Consider the following 22,132-nt stretch of genomic DNA (forward strand, 5'->3'; position numbering starts at 1 on the left):
TGCTCAAGATTTCGTGGCCAATAATCCCAAATTCATTAATGCAAATTTTGAATCAACGTGTAAGTTGCTCAAAGAATTTTTCCAAAATGATGTGAACCCTACCAGTAATCTGATATCACTTAATAGTATGTTTTTGCTGCCAGGTGAATCGATTCGAAGTTTCGCACATAGAATCGAGTCCCTGGTTGCAAAAACATTTACTTCAGTAAATGATAACAAAGCCTTAAACCAGATCAAAGCCCTCCAGCTGATCAATGGCCCACCCAATGAGATGAAGGAGTCATTGGTTTTAGAGGACTCGTGTGATTTTGAGTCTCTAGTAATTAAAGCCAATAAGTTAGCTATGGCGAAAGCCACCGTTCAAGTACTAAATTCACATACTACTACAAATAAATTAGATAATGATACTTTAAAGAGGTTGGAAAGCCAAATACAAACCTTAACGTTAAAAGTAAAGGAAATTTCTTGCCAATATTGCTCAAAGCCACATACGTTGGCCAATTGTGAAGAGTTTAAATTATCACTAACACGACCAAGAGAGGCTTCAAATATGCCCAGACAGGAAAGTTTAAACTATTTAGATAACACCCATCAAAAATCACAGCAGCCAATAATTTGTCATTATTGTAACAAAAGAGGTCACATTATGGCCCATTGTAGATTATATTTGGCAACTGTTCGTCCCACTAATTATCCTAGGTTTCAGGGTCCACAATATGTGACCCCTCGTTTCCCTCATTACAATTATCCCAATAGATATGATAGATTTCAAAATTCTAATTCACAAAGGTATAATGCAAGGCAATTTAACAACCAAACGAGATATAATTCTGAACAAACTATGCCAAAATCTACCTACAAGAGTCATTTAAACTTGAGACGAGGCCATTAAAGGGTGGCATAATGTCCTCACTCCCACGTACAAGTTCACCCAAGCAAATACTTAATCAATACTTAAATTCTAAGATGAATTCTGAACAATTTGATACAGTTAAAGATTATTTTAATAGTTTTAATGCAGATTCTAAATTAATTTATATCAATAATGTTTATACCAGTAAGAATTTACCCATAATAGATATTAAGTTTGGCAATCAATATTTTAAATTTTTACTAGATTCCGGTTCAAGTGTTTCACTCATGGCAAAAGATGTATACTCAGCAATTCCACTTATTCTCAACCGTGTTTCATATTTTCAACGGTAGGAGGCAGTGTTTACTGAGGCCACCGGAACTTCCGGTTATAAAACGGTCTATGTTGTTTACATTATAAGTTGTGCTTTGGTTCGAATTGTAAAACACGTAATATTTAAAGAAAAAATTTTTTTGATGGCTAAAAAAGTGTCGAAAAATGGAGGCACTTGTTCGGCTTTGGGATGCACGATGAGGAGAGGAACAAATTTGTTGTCAGCGATCCAAATGTTTAAATTTCCGAAAGACCCTCATCGTCGAACTGAATGGACAAATGCCATTAAAAGAAAGGACTGGAAACCATCCGACTACAGTTTATTATGCAGTAAGCACTTTAATAGAAGGTATGTATAGATTCAAAAATATATAAGCGATTGATATTCTTATTACTGTTGAGAATGTAATATAAATGTTATTAAGCCCTAATAACATTGCCTAAATGATATTGTTTTTAAGATTAATTAAATGATGATCTTATATTTTGGGGTAATGACAAAAATGTTTCTCTTCTTTTTGTAGTATTTTTAAAGGAAAAAAAAAACATTTGTTTTTAATGCTTGTTTTATATTTATTTCTGTTTCGAAGCAATTTAATTTCGTTTCAAAATATGTCAGATATATGGAGAGTTAAATGGATAAAGAAAGTAAACAATGATAAAGTGATGGTTGGTCACTGTGACCTCTCAAAGATTTTCACAATTTACCAAATTTGTTCTCTTGATTGAAAAGAAAATTGGAATTATTTTAATGAAACAGCCATGATTTTCACAATATTGTATTTCTGTTTGGTATTCTACTAGATTTGCCCAAACACCAAATAAATAAAAAACTGTCGACTCCTTTTTTTATTAAAAAAATTTCAAATTAGTTTCAAAGTGCTTAAAATTTTAAAAAATTTTGGTGTTTTATATACAATTTTACAAAGTTCTATGCGACGAAATTTACTGATTTCCAAAAAATTTGTTATTTGGTTCAGACTGCAAATTATTTATCTAGCTACTATTAATCTTCGTTCCAAATTAATTTTTTCTTTTTGTATTTTTCAAATTGTTCATTATATTATTTATTGACTAGAATAATTAAGTAAAAAACTGTTGAATCAGAAATATATAAACTTGGTTTGATTGCTTTTGAAATATGATTGTTGATATCAAGATTGAAGAATCATACTTAGTTTTTAACTGTCTACACTTTTTTAAGAAGTTCTTTTAGTGGTAGTAAAATAAAACTTATTGGTAGTAAACTTATTGGATAAGTTAAAATTACAACATTATTACTTATGTTTTAGCTGAGTTTAATTTTTGCTTAGTTATAAGATAATTTCCAGATTTTTTACACACACGCTTATAAAGCTACTCCCTTTTTTTTTTTTCTTTTTTTTTTAGGAAAGCCATCACTTAACCCTGATCATCCAGATTATATTCCTTCTGTGTTTGAGTTTTCAAAAATGGATGGACAGAAAAAGGTTGAAAGATTTGAAAGAAATAAAAAGCGTAAAATATTTGATGTACAACAGACTTCTTCAGGTAATGTTACTGTGCCATATATGATTAGATTTTTATCATGTTTATGATACACTAAGTGTGTGTAAAAGATATGTTTCTTTCACCATAATTTTGAAAAATGTGTGTTGCAAAAAGTATGATTACATATTTATGAAACATTTACGAAAAGGCTTTACAATGTCAAATAAAATAGTGAATGTAGTGACTTTGTGATTTTAAGCACAAAATCTATATTCAGATTAATTAAATACAAAACTATAATATTTCATCCAGAAGTGATAAAATTAACAATTGGAAGCTCTACTTTCTTACTTGTTTTGCCTCCCACCCCTTCTTTCTACACCAATTATAATTTTATAAGCAATGCATTAATTATAAAAAATGTTTAATACTAACCAGGTATTTAAATGCTTTTAACTAAACAACAATAAAATTATAACTTATTTAATTTTTTTATTCAAATGCATTACATTAAACTAATATTTTACAAGTCAAGGGACTTTCATTAAGTATGCAAAATGCATGGTAACTTTAATATCATTAATGTATCATACATAGATTTCGAATATTTCAAAGTGAACCATAAATACAATCCTTGTAGATTCAGAAACTGAAACACACACGCGAAAAATAGAGAAATTGTGTGACAGAGCGAATTAAGAAACACAGAGGAACGACACACCATCATCTCGAACATTATCTTGCATAATTTAGGTGGAGAAGGCAAACGGAAGCCCCCTTTGAAAAAATTTTAAGCGATATTAAAATGTTTATGCCTCCGAAGTAAAAATTTTCTTTAACCATTTATTAACTGTTTTTTTATGTGTATGCTGTGTGTTGCAGCCAATAAAGTCTGCTTTGTGTGATTTGTTCCGCCGACTGTCTGCTGTCACCATAAAGTCTGCTTGGCGAGATTTGCGCCGGTATAATGGAAAAGTACCTGATTAACTATTAATACTAATGAAACTTTTCATTAATAGTGTTGAGATTTGTGTCCCTTTAAATTATAAATGTTTTTATTAGCAAAACTTCTCCAATATTTACATTTAAATCCTTAATGCACTGTAGTCTTAAAAGCATAGCAATAATAAATATTTTGTTCTAAGATGCAAACTATGCAGGTAATGTTTTATAATAATGTAATAAATTTTATAATTTTTAAAAAACATGTACACTAATAACATCCTTTATTATTTTAGATATGGATGCCAATAATTCATTTTGTGATGAACCTGTTGCTGAAATAGGAACGCAGACTGATGACATTCTTCAATCAGAAGCATTTGCTCAGACGGACAAGGATATTATTGAAGAATTGCAACAAGAAAATGCCACATTAAAGAAAAGAATTGCTGAGCTCGAGGCTGAAAATTCATTGATGAGGAAAAGTTTGACTCATGTGCCAGTGTATGATACAATCACGACCAAATCAAATAAATTATTCAAATTTTATACGGGGCTGGAAAATGTTGTGGTATTTAATTGCTTGCTGACATATTTATTGTCTGCTTGGAAGCCACAACATAAAAGTTTGCAGCCTTGCGAAGAATTCCTTCTTGTGCTGATGAAATTGAGATTAGGTTTGCTTAATCTTGATTTAGCAACAAGATTTAACACCTCAGTTTCATCAGTTAGCAAGATTTTTCACTCATGGTTGGATGTAATGATGATCAATTTACAAAGATTAATCATTTATCCTTCCATGAGAACTATTTGTAAAAGCATGCCAAATTGCTTTAAAGATGTCTCTTTGGGCAATGTGAGCTGTATCATAGACTGCACAGAAATTTTCATTGAAAAGCCGAAAAATTTAAATGCACGAGCTCAGACGTATTCCAACTACAAAAATCACAATACAATGAAATTTCTTGTTGCAATTCTTCCATCTGGCAATATTTGCTTTGTTTCGAAAGCATGGGGTGGCAGGGTGACCGACAAACACATTACTGTGCACAGTGGTTTCCTCGATATTCTACGGCTGGATTTCCTGGTTCTGGCAGATAGAGGCTTTAGAATCGATGAGATAATTAGAGCAAGGGGTGCTAAATTGCAGGTACAGTCAGCAAAAAAAAAAAGATATCACCCTGAATAACTTTTGTTCTAATGATCGGATTTTCACGATCTAAGTGTCAATCTTAATGGTTCCCGGGGGTGACCTCAAATATGCTAATTAATTAGTGCTAACTATTAATTAAGTTACGAAATCAGACACAAAAACGTACTTTCTCTGAATAAACATGCATTTTTTTTTTACATATTTGGATTCCTGACCTTCAAAATAGGGGGGGTAGACAAAATTTCGAAAAAAATGGGTTGTAAATTAGGTGGCAATAAGGATTTATATATCTGGCGATGGTTTAAAAATATGCCAAATTACCTCGCCATAGAAGGGGAAATAATTTATAACAACCATAAAGAAACTGAATGAATGACAAGATGGGAAAAGATAGTGCTTCTCGTTGCTAAGCAACCAAAAGAATTTTTCGCGTTGCTTTCTGGGCTTTTTTTTTTTTTTTTTTAAATCTCCTTTAAAAAGGAAATTTAAATAAATTAATAAATTATTTTTGATTCTCCAAGATTACAGAATCTTTGAATTTTTATCTGACATTATTTATTTTTTTAAAGCTGTTTTAATGTAATTTGTATGACAGTTTTGAATTAAAACCAAATTTTCATAAGTTATCATAAATTTATGAAGAGTTGTAGGGTTAAATGCTTTTGCCCCTCACTTCCGAGTTTCTTAGGAAAGAAAAAAAAAAAGCGATCAAGCAAAGGTGGACCTGAAAAAAGATAGCTATTCTGATGCATAATCACAAAATTTTATAGAAATCACGGTATTTATTTTCGATAAAATTGTAAAACTTAATAAATGTTATATGGCATTTTAAAAGCATTTTGATATATATATATAGATATATATATATATATATATATATATATATATATATATATATATATATATATATATATATATATATATATATATATATATCCTAATAAATAAAATAAAAAAAACACGAAGAAAATTACGAGTTGATGTTATTTACACACTCCTTTCATTAGTTCTTTAAAAAAACATGATTAAAAGAAAATTAGGTTTATAATACCCTTAATTGAACAAGAGTAACAATTGTTACAATTTTTTTCAATACTTTTTCAACTCTGACACTCTTTTCATGAGATAACTTCTTTTGCCAACGATTTTGTCCCTTTTTTTTGTTAGTTGAAACCAGCTTACGTATTCTTGTAATTTTTACATTTTATCTTTGAAATTTCAATCTCGAAAGACATGCATGAAGTGACGCATAGTCCAAAGAATCTAAGTTAAATAGTTGTAAGGCCGATTATTACGAAAACAATTAACTACTCTGGTTCAATGAAACAATTACAGTAAAACTTGTGTAAGTTGACCACTTCATGTGCATTGTTTTAGTGGCCAACGTAGACAAGTGGTCAACTTATAGAAGGGGTGGGACATTGCTTACTTTTTCGCTTCCTACATGTTGCTATACATTTAAATTTTTTTTTTACTTGACTTAAAAATTTGATTTAGCAAATGGCCAAATGAATATCTTAAGAAATGTGTTTAAACCTAAACGAACTTCAATTTGTTACACAGAAATAATTTTAATATTTAACTAACTTTTTAAAAAAAATTATTTTGTTAGTTATGCATGTGAAGTGTTTAGTAAAAATAATTTCTTAAAATATCAGAACACGAAAACATTGAAAATTTTAACAAAACAAAATTATTTTAACACTTTAAAATTTATTCTGTTATTACTACACATACAAGCCTATTTGCTCACTATTGCAACTGGAAGAGCAACTTTTCAACTAACACACCTGTTTTCAATGAATGAATGAAAGAAATGGTCAAAAGCTGACTCCCTACAGTTTCCCCAGATGGTCAACTCACAAAAAGGTTTAGATTAGCTTTTTACACTATTTCACCAAACAAGTGAAATATTAACATACATTGCAAAATGACAGAAAATTTTCTGAATTTTTTTTTCTGGTCAACTTATGAGGGTTTTAGAATAGAATTTCATAATACTCCTAGACAAAATTAACTTATTTCAGTGGTCAACATACAAGATAGACAGGTGGTCAAGTTACAAAGGTTTTGCTTCTTTATTATGTAGGAAAATTTCCGTTCTTGATAATTGAGGTCAACTTATTCAGGTGTAAAACTTACAAGTGTGGTCAACTTGGCAGGTTTCACTGTATAAATAAATCATTAATATTTTTGTTTTTTTATTACGAAATATTAGGAGAAATTTGTATACATAATTTCTTCAAAACGTGTGTTAAAACTATGATTATAAGTTATTTAAGAAGAAAAAAGTCAAATGGAGTAAAAGAACAATTTTTGAGATGATGATTCTAAAAATAGCACGTTTTTCAAATCTTTTCACAATTTTTTATTTTAGTAGTTGTTTAACAAAACAAGGCATATCGAACATTTTCCTGATATAGCAATATTTTTTTGAACGGTGCAAAAGTTGAGAAATCATACAAACAACTTTTAAGGCAAATATTTTCAACTTTTTAAGACAAAAGAGTAACTTAAAAGGGTTAGCGCACAAGATTAACTTTGAATGTTGAATTAAAATTGCATGCCCATAGTTTTTTGTTCATTTAAAAAACAAACAATCTGTTAAATTTTTCCCCTGTGCGCACATACGCATTTACTTTTCATTACTCGAATAAATAAGAAGCAATAAAAAAATAAAATTAACAATTTATCTTCATTTTTCGTAAACAATAGTATTTTTAGTAAATAGTCAGCTGTTCTGCTTCAAATAATATTGTGTGTGATTAGTAGAATATTTTTAATTTCTTAACAAGATTTAATTCTCAGATAGCTGGCAATAATTCTAAGTTTTCTTTCAATAAGAACTTAGCAATAATTAAAAAAGTAATTTTATTTTAAAGAAAAACATAAATTAAAGTACTTAAACGATTGATTAGTATATTATTGGAAGAAAAATATACATAATAGAATTTTAAAAAAAATTGCATTAAAATTCAATAAAAAAGTTAGAAAAATAATTCTGCGAAACACGCACAGACAGGTAATTTACAAATTTATTTTAAGATTAAGGCGATATATAAGATGTAAAGAAGTTTTAAAAAACTCTACTCTAAACTCAGCTGCACGACAGCCCATGGAGGGCCAAGGCCTACTGTGCCCACCTCAGTTTTCTGAACCTAGGGCTCTGGGGTGCAGGAGCAGATGTTCCGGTCAGGTGGTCAGCCGAACCGTGACCTTCGAAGGTCACGGCCGAACGCGGAACCCCCAGTGTTTAGTTCCCAATCATGCTTGGTATTTATTTATCGACCCACTGAAGGGATGAAAGGCTGAGTCAGCCTTGCCCGGCCCGAGGAACGACATCGCGAAGCGCTACCGCTCAGCCACCGGGCGAAGTTTTAAGATGATTAAAAATGTTGACTACGCATTCGTATTAATAATTATAAAATATATATTCAAGAAATTGATAAATATATTATTCCAAATCTATGCATACGTATGTATATTATTGAAATTGTATCAGTTATTGAAAAAGAAAATCAAAAATTAAAAAATAATCACATTAAGTAAGCACAATCTGGTGCATAATCATATTCTATCAGATGCACGCCTTTATAAAACTAGACATTCGTTGAATAAAGTGTTTTTTATTCAAAATGTTTCATTCATAATTTCTTTACTGAATTACAAATAAATTATTAAATGACTAAAAAGAAACATCGTATTTTATAGTTTGAAAGAAATAAAAATAAAAAGATTAGCAAACGATTATTAGCGAAAAAAATATGAATGAAATTTTACACTACGCGCGCGAAGTCAAGTTCCTCGCAAATTTATCACATTTTAATATTAATCGCCCCATTTAATCATTTTTTTATTGTCGCCAAATTATTTTTTTAAAAATAATTAATTTTAATTTTTTTCAGATTCTAATAAATAAAAACAGTTGAAACTTCAGATTTTTCTATTGAAAAATATGTAGATTATTATGGTATAAAAAAATTCATACCTTATAATTCAATATTTTTTCATCCTCACTTTAATTAAATAATAAAAAATAATAAATAAATATTAAAAATTATTTTTTTCATGAAATTATCTTTGGGTAAATGAGTTTTATGAGTGGGTGAAATTTTTTTTTTGAATTGCTTCATTAGTTTTGAAAATATGACTGAAAACGCAAAAAGCGAAATTAACATTAAGGGGTACGAACTTTGGATCGCTCTCCTGACCAAACTATGGGGACCACATTTCCCAGATTGCGGCTACCCCCTATATTTGGAAGGTCAGAAATCCAAATATGTAAAAAAAAATACATGTTTATTCAGAGAAAGTACGTTTTTGTGTCTGATTTCGTAACTTAATTAATAGTTAGCACTAATTAATTAGCATATTTGAGGTCACCCCCGGGAACCATTAAGATTGACACTTAGATCGTGAAAATCCGATCATTAGAACAAAAGTTATTCAGGGTGATATCTTTTTTTTTTGCTGACTGTACCTGCCTTTACAAAAGGTAAAGCCCAGCTAAGTCAGCCTGAAGTAGTAACGTCGAGGAAACTTTCTAAAGTGCGTGTGCACATAGAAAGAGCGATTAGAAAAATCAAAACTTTTCGGATATTAGAAGGCACCCTGCCAATCTCCATGGTTAAAAAAAATGAAAAAGGGGAATTGTCAACTGTTGACAAAATATTACCCGTTGTTTGTTCCCTGGTCAATATTGGAAATCCCTTAATAAAAGTAGATCTTTAAATGTGAATTTATTTGTTTATTTCTTATTAATAACAAATTGTAATTTAGTTACTTGGTAGGAAAAAAATTCTTTTTTAAAAAAAGTTATTCCTCTTTGTAAGTTATGTTTCCTTATACTGTAAATGGTGTCATTTTCTGCAGAAGATAGGTGTTATAATTAAATTACATAAAAAGTAATATAAAAATTATGACAAATAGCAGCATCATAAATTTTCTTTGCATTCTTGGTACAACCAACTCGGGAAAAAATTTTACGTCACATTCAAGCAATTAATAAATAAATAAATGTAATTCAGTATTAATATTTAGAAAATAAAAGATGGACTATTTTATTTGAGCAATTGAAAAGTACAAATATTTCTGCACGAAAAACATAAAACAGGCAATTTGGTTGGAAAATGAACAAATATTGGTTAAGTCTAGACAATTTTTTTACATAGATAGCAGAATTTTCCACTAAAGAAATATATGCTAATTTTTAATAATTCCTTCTTAACACTTACACATCAAAGCTACCTTTAAGATTGATGAAACAGTGTAAATTATATATAAAAGACTAGGGGGCTAATTCTCTTGTTTCTTACCGCTTGCCAACTCTGGTGATTTCTTCAGAATAACTGTTTCTTGGCATAAAAGTAACTTTTCTCATAAGTTGAAATTATTTACTTAAATCATATAAACTTAAAAGTATCTGTTAGCTTATGCTTGTGACCCTACTTTCCACATACAAATATTTTCCTACAATTAAGATCTATTAGTGGACATAGAAATTTAAGTAAGCAATAATTTTTTTAAATTTATAATAGCATGTTAAAGAAATTTGCACAAAAAGTAATACTTGTAATATATTTAATAACATTGGACACCAATTTAAGTAAATTCTCTTAATGTGAGAAAACAACGAAAAATACAATATCAGCAATACAAGTAAAATATCTTTAAATTAAGGATACAAAAATATTTATATAAAAACAATGCCTTTCATTAATTTTAGACTGATGATAACAAAAAATAATATACAAATCAATGTGAAGAAACTGGATCCTACCATGTGATTTTCCAGCAGATAAAAATGCACCGATAACAATGGAAAATTGTGCTACACCATTACCATATATATGAGAAAATCCTGTATATTAAAAAAAATACCAAAATTAAAAAAGTATAACAGTAAAAATATTTAAAATTAAATAAAATCAGTCATCAGCTAAAGATAACTTTTTTCTTCCTCTTGAAATTCACGTACAATACAATAAATTTTTAAAATAGCACATATAATTTAATTTTTCTTAGAACTGTACAAAACTTTTTTTTAGTTTAGCAAGTTGCTTAGCCAGATATTTCAACAAAAAATAAGCACTCAAAAATGGACTAAATACAAGCTACAGTAGAGCACCGATTATCCGAACTGCTCGGGACCGAACTTGGTTCGATAATTGGATAGTTGTTTAAATTATTATTTATGCACTTCCTTCCCCTCACACTTTTTCAAGGCTTAGGACTGGCAGTACTATCTAAAATAGCTCTGGCGTGTCAGGAAGTTTTTTTTTTCAATTCTTAAATATCTTATTAAATTTCGTTTATCATTTTTAACTTAAAAAGAAAATCTAATTCGGACATAGTTTGGATAATTGGGGGGTTTCCGATAATCGGCACTCTACTGTACTTTGTCACATTCAAGAGTGTGTCATTGAAGTATGAGAAAATCACTTTCGATGAACTGAAGTCGTACAAAATGAAGGATAAGCTTAATAAGCATACAATTAAAAAACTTTACATAATCATGCCAGTTTCTGATAAATATTGTCATCAAATCAAGTAGTTTCTGATAAATCTTGCAGAGAAAATTGTAAAAATTAAATCTTGACCTTGCACTGATCACAGGTCCATGAATAAACTTTATGATGTAATTTTACACATCCTTTATGAAAAAATTTAGAACACGTAATGCATTTAATAGTTACTCCATTTTTAAACCCCTTACAAATGCAATCATTTTTTGCTCCCTCAATTTCTTTAAGTTTATAACCGTAAAGTATTTCGGGAATTATATTTTCAAAGAAAAACTTATTAAGCTTATCCTTCATTTCATACCACTTCAGTTCATCGAAAGTGATTTCCTCATACTTCAACGACACGGTTGTGAATGTGACAAAGTAGCACGTATTTAATCCGGAAATACCCATCTGGCCTTGGACTTGATCAAAATAAACATGATCTTCTTTTAATCTGCCAGTGTCATTTATGAAAAAATTTTTAATATTGACACTATTTAATGCTGCATTACGTAATGTGTATGGACACTTTATCTCTAATAAACTGTCTGGATGGCAGTCGCAACTAACATAGCCATCAGGTGTAGCTGCTAAAAAGCTATCCTCTTGGTCAATAATTAAACCAGCTGGTCTAATAATAAGATTCACATAGTTGGGGCTGACCATTTCAAAAAATTTGTTTCTCGCAACCTGCTCCATCTTTCTACCCCAAGTCAGTGACTCAACATTATCACTCTCATGGCGATAGCCCATGATGTCCATGAGCAGAGAGTCACTTCTCTTGCTCCTCAAAATTCTTCCGAAATTGGAAGCAGTAAGTCTACCAATCCTCTCAGCTTTCCACACTTCACCCTGTAATTTTGTTTCATCTTCTATAAATTTTATCTCATTGTCACTAATACGACACATATCATAGAAACATTTTCTAGGGTCTGTTTTCATTGAAGGGCATTCTGACATTCTTTTTCTAACTCTGTCAGAGAAAGAACAGGGGCTTTCGATGACAGAAATGTTACTAGTTTCCTCTTTCGATTCAGTTTCTTCATCATCGGACAATACTTGAAAAATGGCAGCAGCTGGTGAAGCTGTCTGTAAGAAAAAAAATTGAGACTTTAATTTTTTTCTCACAATAATGTACATAAAGGTATTAACTTATACATTTTCTTATTTTTCAGAGCCGAAGATTTAGGTAAACACATAAATATATAAAGCTTATAAATTTCTGATTTTCACTCTTATAAATTATAATCTATATAAATGTTAAGTCCTCATGCATTATTAATTCTCTAAACAGACAGATAAAATTAAAAACTTTCTATGAGTATGAGTACCAAATCCAAAATGGGTATAAAAAAAATAGAAAACTGTGAATAAAAATCCAAACACTTTATATAATTTAAAAATACCTGAAATTTAAGCAAGGAAAAAGAGGAATGATTTATCCACAGAATGTTCTCAACCTTTTAATAAAAAGGTTGATGCAAGATTTTATTTATTAATTATAATTGTGTGAATATGAATCACAATGTATGAATCTTATTTTACCTTCAAGTCTTCCAGAAATCTTTTGAAAGCAACATCGCTTGCTACAGGCACAACCTCTGATGATTTTGGGGGGGTTTTCTTGTCTTTTGACTTCTTAAAATCAATGTTAGCCACCGGCATTGGCTCAACCTGAAAAAGAGACAGTTGTTATTGATAATCTAGTTTGAAAATTTAAGTATTACACTTCTAATAATGCTGAAAAATTTGGAATGATTTACTTTAAGTTTGTGTATGCAAAAAACTTTCAATATTAAAACTGATAAATTTGTGTATGGAAATAAGTGATCAATATTATAAGTGATAAGTTTGTGTATGCAAATAAGTGATCAATATTATATCTGATAAGTTTGTGTGTGCAAATAAGTGATCAATAGTGAGAAAGAGAAAAGAATATAATAACCTATTGCCCAGAAGGTACTTAGAATATATTGTGTAATAGGTAACCCAGCATTAATGCAGTTGACATAAAAATGTTTTATGTATATTATATATTGGCAAAAAAATTTCGATTTAGTATTTTTGTTAAGGACCCCACAACCATTTCTATAAAATGTAAGTGGAGCAAACATAAGTGTCTACAGTACACAGATGGAACCAAAAATAGAAAATTCTGAACCATATTTCCGTCTAAAAACAAAAGTTAGTTACTGTCTTACATTTTTAGAAGTTTTCTTCCACTTGCAAGGCTCAGACGTGCATGAAGGCTTTTCCTGATCTGTTTTTAAACTCTTTTCAATGAAAAAGAGAGTTGCTCCCACGTGTGAGCAAGCTTCTCCCAATCTGAAAAAAAAAAAGCATTCGTAAAATGTTATTATCTTCGCTGGCCATTTTTTAAACAATTAATCTATACATAATAATAAAAGCGGCTGTGTGTCTGTCTGTAATCACAATATATCGCCCCAGAAGCCTCGCCCAGGCACGAAACTTGACACCAAATTATGTTTTGACATAATGAAGAAGTATTTTTTTTCTTTTTCAAAGATTTGGAATAGTTTTTTAGTTATCAGTCATTTTGTAAGAAAATCTATGCTTTTTCGTCTTCAAATAAGAGCCATATTAAAAAAACTATTAAAAAATGCATATCTCTTATAAATGTATGCTAATGCCAGCCTTACAATTGAAATATTAAATTTCGACAACTTAAACCAATAATATACGAAGGAATTAATAATTTAATTGTAAGGTTCGCATTTGTTTACATTTATCAAAGTGGAGAAAAGTTTAACTTTTGTATTAAAAATGTGGCAACCTATTCCATACGTAAATAGAACGCTTTGCTTTGATTTATTTGTCGCTGTTCATAATTGTTATAAAAAGTTTTTCTTCTTCTTTCCACGCTCTATTTTTTTTTTCTTAAGCGAAGACGATAATTTTTGTAGCAATGTAGAAATAGAAATTGATACCATAAAAAATTATATAGAAATAGAAATTGATACCATAAAAAATTATATAGAAATAGAAATTGATACCATAAAAAATGAATTCGTTTTTGGGGTAGACTATATTTGAGGGTGCCCCCGCCAAGTTGTGATCGAGGTTGATCGCCAAGCTGGGCGATGTTGAAAACCAATCGTTATTCTGATTGGTTTAGATTTTAATCGTGATTCTGATTGGTTAAGAATTTAGCGTTGTTTTTAAATGTAATTTCAGAGATCCGTTAGTTCTACTTTGGATACTGGCTGGTAAGGTTACTTTTGCTTCTGGTACTAAAAATGAATACTGTCAATAAGACAAATCTTAAGTTTGTGTACGATTTGAATAACAAAGGAAAAAAAGTAGTGATTGACTGGTGTATGAATGAAGGTTTAATTAGTAATAGATATAAATGTCCTGTTTGTGGGAAAGATGTCTCTGGTTGAACGTAAAGATTGATCAGATGGATTTGAATGGGTCGTGTGAAAGGTTCAAATGCTCCCATCATAAAAAGATCTATTAGAAAGGGATCGTAGTTTAGACAGTACTTAACTGCAATTAGAGAATTCTTCTCACCAAAATCTGAAGATATTCAAGCTTAATGAAGAAGTGAGTTATTTTTCTCTTTTTCTTTCTGTGCTTACTCCATTAATTTTTGTTTCGATTCAAAATGCATTTTAGTGGGTTTATTAATTTTGATTCTATTCTGTTCACTGCTATTTTAAAAAGCTTTGTTTAAATTTTCAATTGTTTCATTGAAATATCACTATGTTTTGGCCGCTATTCCTGTTACCACGGAGTTCTGGCAACCAAGTAAGGCGCCAAACATAAGTCGCCGATTTCGCCAAGGGGCACCCTCAAGTATATTTTTCCCCGTTTTTGTGTTCTTTTCATGTATTTAGCATTTTAGTTTTTTTCCTTAAGCGTTGTAGCCATATAATATATAAAATAGGAATTAAATTGTTTTTGAAGGAACGATCACACTTACCTTGGATCTCTTTGGTTTTTCTATTCTTTATTTTAACAGTTTTTATTAAATGTAATTAGTTATTTCAGAAAGTTTCAGTTTGCAGGTAAGCACTTAGATTTTAATACTGAAGTTTCATGATTTGCTTTCATAGTATGTTCTAAAGTATTCGTTGACTTCTTAAAAACCCGATTACTGACATGATGGCAGAACCGCCTTCCAAAAAACTTTGTATTTTATCAAAGAAAAGGATATTAAGAGATTCTCAAAGAAGAAGAAAGGTAGACACCTGATAGTTATATTATAGGTTAGGTTACCATAGGCCTTATGTTACCATACCAAAGTTACATCTTCAAACATCCTCAAGAGCTATAACACATCTGCAACAGAACTGGATATGAAGACAAAATTGCAGGACAGGAACACTTTAATTGTCCACTAATTTTCAGATTTCCTGCTATGTTTTAAAAAACTTTATTTGTGAAAAGCGTGGCGGACAGCTGGCCGCCTTTAGCGGCTAGTATTAAATAAAATTGAAATTGTCGATTTAGAGAACTAATTTAAGTTATGCAAATAGAGGAATATTTTGATATGTTGCAAACTAGTAGCACAAATATAATCTGACAGATTGCATTAGAGTAAATCACAGGAGTTGAAGTTCAATTTTACCCCCTTAATATTATTAAAAAACAAACATCAGCACACATATACACCAGGTGGCAGTTACACACTAAATTCTAATTACTACCAGAACAATCTAAATTGAAATATCTATAAAGTTTCGGGAAATCTTGAGCATTAGTTCCTGAATTAAAGATTATTCTGCCTGCGATGTTGCCCTGAGATTATTCTGCCACAAATAAGAATATGGAAATCTCCCTAAATTATGTTCTGGAAAATATTCAGTATACATTTACTTAGCATTTCTATAACAGTCAATACTAAAAAATTAGCAAAATCAATCTGAATATTCATAATATAAAAAATATAGCAACGTTAAAAGGTATAAAAACCCAATAGTGCACATAATGGAAATAGAGTTTTAAATTTCAATTACTAAACAAATATTATTATGAATGTAGGTTGCAATTTAAAACCTACACTCTAAAAACTATTTGTAAGATTAGCAATGTTACAAACATAACAGAAAATGTTTTCATAAACAAATTATACTTACCCAGCCATACAAGTGCAATGGCCAGAAATTATTTCCCCAGCATGTGGATTTTATTTGTTTTCTGACCCGCTTCAACATCTGCTGTTAGAACACAAACACCGATTTCGTTTCGAAAGCATTTCACGTTATGAACTTTTCCGGACGTAACGTAATTGTAACTTGGAAGAGTTTCAAAACTTTTAAAAGCAATTTGAGAATACACTTTGTGCTTTACTACGAAATACGAATAAATGTCAAAAACACTTATATTTGGCCAATTTTTGCTGGAGAAAACCAGGCTCCGTACGTCAGCATCTAATGGATCCGGCAATTGAATACCATTATAGTTTAATTTATTTACGTAATTTTTCTTCGCATCTTCATTCAACATTTGAAAATATGAAGAGCTCATTTTCACAAAAAAAAAAAAAAAAAAAAAACACAACAGAAAATAGAACGCATTCAAAGTAAAGAGCTATTTATCTACCGATGTAAACAGAGCATCAAAAAAAGAAATAGTCACGTCATGCTGTGACGTCATGGAGGAGCCCAAGACTTCCGGTATGGTTTGTTTGTTTTTTTTAGGATCGATGGTGAATAAAGAACTATAACAAAACTAGACTTCTTTCGAGCAATGTTCAGATTAGAACTGTGAATTCAGAGTTGAAATTTTTGTTTTGCTCTGAAATTTCTTTTAAAATTGATAAGCAACATTTTAAAAACCCTTTTTATATTTCTGAATTTGCACATGGCAATTTTGATGCTATACTGGGCTATGACTTCATTTCCAAACATGATATTAAAATTTTCCCCCATGATAATGTTGCTGTTTTTCAAAATTTTAAAGTTAAATTAACTGAAAAAGGTGATATTCTTTGTAATTCAATTGTTGACACTAAGGCAATTGTAAATAGGAAATTAGTAATTGAAGCAAAACAATCAGCTCAAATAACTTTAAAAATTAAAAATTTTAATGATAAAGACAAAACCTTCTTGTTTGAACCCACCTTTGAAAATCCAAATATTGAAATATTTCCCTCTTTACATAATTGTGACAAATCTAAATTTATTACTGTTAAAAATATTGGCGAACAAACTATCCATATAAACAAAGACACTAACTTAGGCAATATTTTCTTTAATCCTGAATTTGAAGAGAATTCTTCTCAGGAAATTATTCATAATTTAGAAGAAGATATGGAATTTTGTAATTTGATATCTGCTACACAAGAGATTTTGGATTTGAGGAAAATTGAATTAACTAAAGAAGATTTTGACCTTGCCCATTTACCATCTGATAGGCAAGAAAAATTATTGCAATTGTTTACTTCAAGATATGCTGTTTTTTCAAAATCCCTTAAAACTTTAGGGCACTCAGATATTATTAAACCTCAAATTAAGTTTAAATCAAAAAATCCTATGAAGTGCCAACCATTTACAATTCCCTGTGCCATACAAGATCAAGTAAGAACAGACTTAATGGAATTAGTAGAAGCAGGCATAATAGAACGAAATATTTCTTCTTGGTCTTGACCTTTAATTGTAGTTAAGAAAAGACCTAATCCTAAAGACCCTAATGCACCTACTAAATTTAGACTAGCCCTTGACCTGCGTTTAATAAATACTATAATAGATTCGGCAACTTATCCCTTACCCCGCATTTCTACTATAATTAATGAAGTATCACAATTTCAATTTTTCTCTACCATGGACATGCCCCATGCATATCAACAATTAAAAATTTCAGAGGATCTTAAAGATATTCTCATATTTACCACACCTTTCGGAACTTTTAGTAGCAAAAGCTATGATAGACACTATCATAGATGAATTAAAGTATTTAGGAATCACTGGCATATTTTCATATCAGGATGATATAATTGTAGGAGCTAATTCATTTGAAGATATGTTAAAAAAAATTCAAGCAGTGTTAGATATTTTTATTAAGTTCAACTTAACTTTATCCCCTAGTAAATCTGAATTCTTTAAAACTAATACTAATTACTTAGGATTTAATATTTCCCATAAAATTGTTAAACCTATTTCCACTAACATTGCAAAAATAATTAAATTTGAATCACCTAAAAATCATGACCAAGTTAAATCATTTTTAGGAGTCTGCGGCTTATACCGCCACCTAATTCCCAAATATGCAGAGATAACTGATATTTTATGTAAACTCAGTGCTAGTAAATCAAAATTTGTATGGACGAAAGAACATCAAGATGCCTTTGAATCTCTTCAGCAAATATTTTTTTCCGAACCTTTTGTCAATTTCCCTCAATGGGATAAACCTTTCCTCTTGAACACTGATGGCAGTAAACAGGCAATTTCAGGCGTTCTTTTACAAGAATTTGATGGTGTCCTTCATCCCATCTCATATTATATTATAGTAGAGCACTTTCTAAGGCTGAACAAAATTATCCGGCCATTAAATTAGAACTCTATGCCATTTATAAATCTGTAACATCGTTTAAGGATTATCTTTACAACCGAAAATTTACAATTTTAACAGACTCCAAGCCCCTACTCCATTATAAGAAAATTACTTCACCTGCAAATTTAATTACTCGTTGGTTACTAGAACTGTCCGAATATTCCTTTGAAATGAAATATATTCCTGGAAAAATTAATTTTCTTTCTGATTACTTTTCTCGAAGAGAAAATCCTAGTAATTGTGCTCCTGCTTTACAGTCCCAAGATAATGAGCTAATACTTCCTTTTGTTGACCAAGATATAGAATTGGAAGCTGTAAATATTATTCAAAAACAGGACCCTCAAAATGAAATATCTAACAACACCTTTTATGAAAAGCAAAGGAAAGATCTAAATATAAATGAAATTATTGATCTGCTTGAGTCACCTTCTTTAATTAATGCACATAAAGTTAAAAATTTTATTGTTGATCCTGATACTAAACTATTAATGTTTATTACAAACAAAAAAAGATTAGTTAAGTTAATTGTTGTTCCAAAATCATTACAGAGTAAGGTATTAAAAATTAGTCATATCTCACATTTTGGCTTAAAGAAAACATATGAAATTGTTCAAAAAAATTTCTTTTGGAAAAATATGTATAATGATACAAGAAACTTTGTTTTATCTTGTGATTCATGCATACGCAACAAATCCTACAACATTCCCAAAGCACCTTTACAGAATGTTCCCATCCCTAAAGTCCCAAGAGAATTTATTTCAATTGATATAGTGGGCCCCATTAAAAATTGTGGTTATGCATTAACCGTTTTGGATCATTTCTCACTTTATACCCTTTAAGAAATTTAACTACCGAAACTGTATCACAACATCTAATAGAATATATCTCGATACATGGTAGACCAGCCATGATTTTGACAGATTTAGGCACACAGTTTAATTCAGAGGTATTTCATTGCATCAATAAAACTTTGGGTATATTTTTGACCCATAATTCTTCTAAACACCCACAAGCTAATGGTGCCACCGAATCTTTGAATCGTGCCATTAAATCATCTATTTTGACTTTGCACGAAGCAGGTGTATCGTTTAAGAATTCATTACTTATTCATCAAAATTTGTACAATAATGCTGTTCATCCCAGCACTAGTTTTGAACCTGTATATTTACATTTTGGTAGATGCCCTCCCACTATGTTCGATACTTTTGATCCAAATGTAGAGCCTCAACAACTTGACAAGGCTTCCTTTAGTCAAAATTTCATATCAGATTTAAGGATAACTTATGATATAGCATTTAATAAACTGAAAGAGCAGCAGATCTTACAAAATCAAAAACAAATGCAAAAGGCTAAACTTCGAAACTTTAATGCAAACGATATTGTGTACATGAGATCAAATGATACTTTTAAACCAAAATTTTCGGGCCCTTATGTTATAGTAAAGATGCAAAGTGATGTAAATTTTAAAATTAGACCTTTAGACACACCTTCTCATAAAGGTTTTGTAATACATAGTGATAGATTAAGACTTGCACCCCGCCGACTTTCTCATTTAGATCTTAATTATTCTACGAGCCCACCAATTAATAATCCATTTCATGGATATAACCTTCGAGCACGATAAGATAAATATAATATTAATAGATATTGCTGTCATACATGAGATTCCATATTTTGGTTAATTAGCTAAGTAAGTAAATAAATAAGTAATTAAGGATTATTTTCTTGTGAAATATTGTTAGTTTCTATTGCTGGCAATGGTGAACAGGTGCGCAACTGTTCTTTACATAACAATATTTTATTTTGAAAATGATATGTTTATATGTTATCACAAAAAAAAAAAAAAAAAAATATGGGTGACAGCAATACTTTCTTGGGCGGGGCTGTGTGGACTTTATCAAACTCTGCATTATCAAACTCAAATAACATTATATAACTATTTCATTTAACAGTATTTAATAAGGGATTAAGTTTAACTTTAACTCTAACTTTCAAAAAAAAAAAAATTATGTAAATTATTTTTATTTACAATACTTACAATTACTGGGTACTGATTTATTCCACTGAGTCGATTTTTCTCAATTTAACAATTGAGTATTTTTAGCAGGGTTTTCAAATGACAAATGTATCAAAACTATTCAATGTTGATATAATTGCATATTTTACTTTTACTGCATGTGATATGTTAAGGATATGTGTACCATGATTTATTGAATTTATTTAATACGATTTGTTGAAATGATCATACTTGTTTTTATAAGGAATGAAAATGTTGTACATGTACATAATTAACAGGGTCATTCTTATTTTTACGTGTGATATTTCTCTTAGAATTGGTAATTGTTACATTTATGAAGAAAAATGTTTGTATTTTACAAACAAATTTAAATTTTAGGTTCTTTTACGAGAAAATTGAATATCACAATTGAATTTTCATTATCACACTGAATACTCACACGTATTCAACTTTTTGGTTATATTTATTTATCCAAGTTCTTTTCCCATTTATTTTTGCTACATAATTACAAACATTTAAAAATGATGGTCATAATTACTAACGCATAAGCATTTTATAGTTGACTTTCTTGTCACGAGTCTTAGGATTTCTTTATCAAAATTAACATTCGTCAAAAAAAAAAATTTCTCTTTATGGAATTAACATTTTTTCCTAGGTTTTTAAGAGTTATTCCATAAGGTGACAAAAATGTATTTGAATGACTTCCAATGAGAGTTTTTACAGGTAATTCCAATTTGTTTTAATATGGTTGAATTACTTATAATGAGAGTTTTTGATGTTATTCCAAGTGCAGCGAATGTATTTACAGTGAAAAGTGCATTTAATGTGTCAAAGTTGTTATTATATGTGATATTTACTCATACTTGTAATGCCATTTTACTTTTCGTCAGAGGTTTAACCTCACCTTGTCATCCCACCTCAACAATTATGGTCTGAATTTCAAGAAAAAAAGCAATTATTTTATAATTGGCCATCAGGACAATTGAACTCTTTTTTTCAGGGCACCAGTCAAATTGTCTTCTACTGAGGACACTTATGTAGCTCAATATTTTTTAATGCATGTATTTACTCAAGATTTTTTATGTTGAACATGATATGTATGTATGATGTTTTTTATCTTTATGATTCGCATTTTATGTTAACGGTAACATAAGTTTTTTTGAACTTAACTTTTACATTTTAATGGGGTAATTTAAAATTAATTTTTTTCATTAAAGGGGTGGTTATTAATTTTTTTCCCATTCAAGGGGGGAATTTGTGGTGTGATCATGGGATCACCACAATGTTTACTTTTCATACTGGGCTGTCTCCAGCAGGAGCGCCCTCTTTATTGCCTTTGC

General features: G+C 30.0%; 3 protein-coding genes across 3 annotated transcripts; 2 read left to right on the plus strand and 1 right to left on the minus strand.

The window, feature by feature from the left end:
* Positions 1 to 2,627: 2,627 nt before the first annotated feature.
* On the plus strand, positions 2,628 to 5,594 carry LOC147802960 (uncharacterized). The gene is made up of 2 exons (XM_087153862.1): positions 2,628 to 2,716; positions 3,895 to 5,594. Exons 1-2 carry the CDS (start codon positions 2,638 to 2,640, stop codon positions 4,785 to 4,787), a joined length of 972 nt encoding a protein of 323 aa, XP_087009988.1. The 5' UTR covers positions 2,628 to 2,637; the 3' UTR covers positions 4,788 to 5,594.
* Positions 5,595 to 5,791: 197 nt separating this feature from the next.
* LOC147802961 (uncharacterized) lies at positions 5,792 to 18,596 on the minus strand. Its single transcript, XM_087153861.1, has 3 exons — positions 13,459 to 18,596; positions 12,803 to 12,931; positions 5,792 to 12,346 (listed from the first exon to the last, which is right to left on the minus strand). The coding sequence occupies exons 2-3, from the start codon at positions 12,920 to 12,922 to the stop codon at positions 11,339 to 11,341; spliced, it is 1,128 nt and encodes a 375-aa protein (XP_087009987.1). The 5' UTR covers positions 12,923 to 12,931; positions 13,459 to 18,596; the 3' UTR covers positions 5,792 to 11,338.
* A 1,086-nt stretch (positions 18,597 to 19,682) lies between these two features.
* LOC107453682 (uncharacterized) lies at positions 19,683 to 20,399 on the plus strand. Its single transcript, XM_016070598.3, has one exon. The coding sequence runs from the start codon at positions 19,683 to 19,685 to the stop codon at positions 20,397 to 20,399; it is 717 nt and encodes a 238-aa protein (XP_015926084.3).
* The last annotated feature ends 1,733 nt before the right edge of the window (positions 20,400 to 22,132 follow it).

Source organism: Parasteatoda tepidariorum, chromosome 10 (genome assembly GCF_982258835.1).
Source record: "Parasteatoda tepidariorum strain Cologne lab strain chromosome 10, Ptep-v5.0, whole genome shotgun sequence".
NCBI lineage: Eukaryota > Metazoa > Arthropoda > Arachnida > Araneae > Theridiidae > Parasteatoda > Parasteatoda tepidariorum.

What these genes read in the sequence shown, in the direction of transcription:
- LOC147802960 (XM_087153862.1), top strand. Translation starts at nt 2,638, where the DNA reads ATGGATGGACAGAAAAAGGTTGAAAGATTTGAAAGAAATAAAAAGCGT. An exon ending in TGTACAACAGACTTCTTCAG is followed by an intron (nt 2,717 to 3,894) that starts GTAATGTTACTG and finishes TTATTATTTTAG; the next exon opens with ATATGGATGCCAATAATTCA.
- LOC147802961 (XM_087153861.1), bottom strand. Translation starts at nt 12,922, where the DNA reads ATGCCGGTGGCTAACATTGATTTTAAGAAGTCAAAAGACAAGAAAACC. An exon ending in GATTTCTGGAAGACTTGAAG is followed by an intron (nt 12,347 to 12,802) that starts GTAAAATAAGAT and finishes TTTTTCTTACAG; the next exon opens with ACAGCTTCACCAGCTGCTGC.
- LOC107453682 (XM_016070598.3), top strand. Translation starts at nt 19,683, where the DNA reads ATGATTTTGACAGATTTAGGCACACAGTTTAATTCAGAGGTATTTCAT.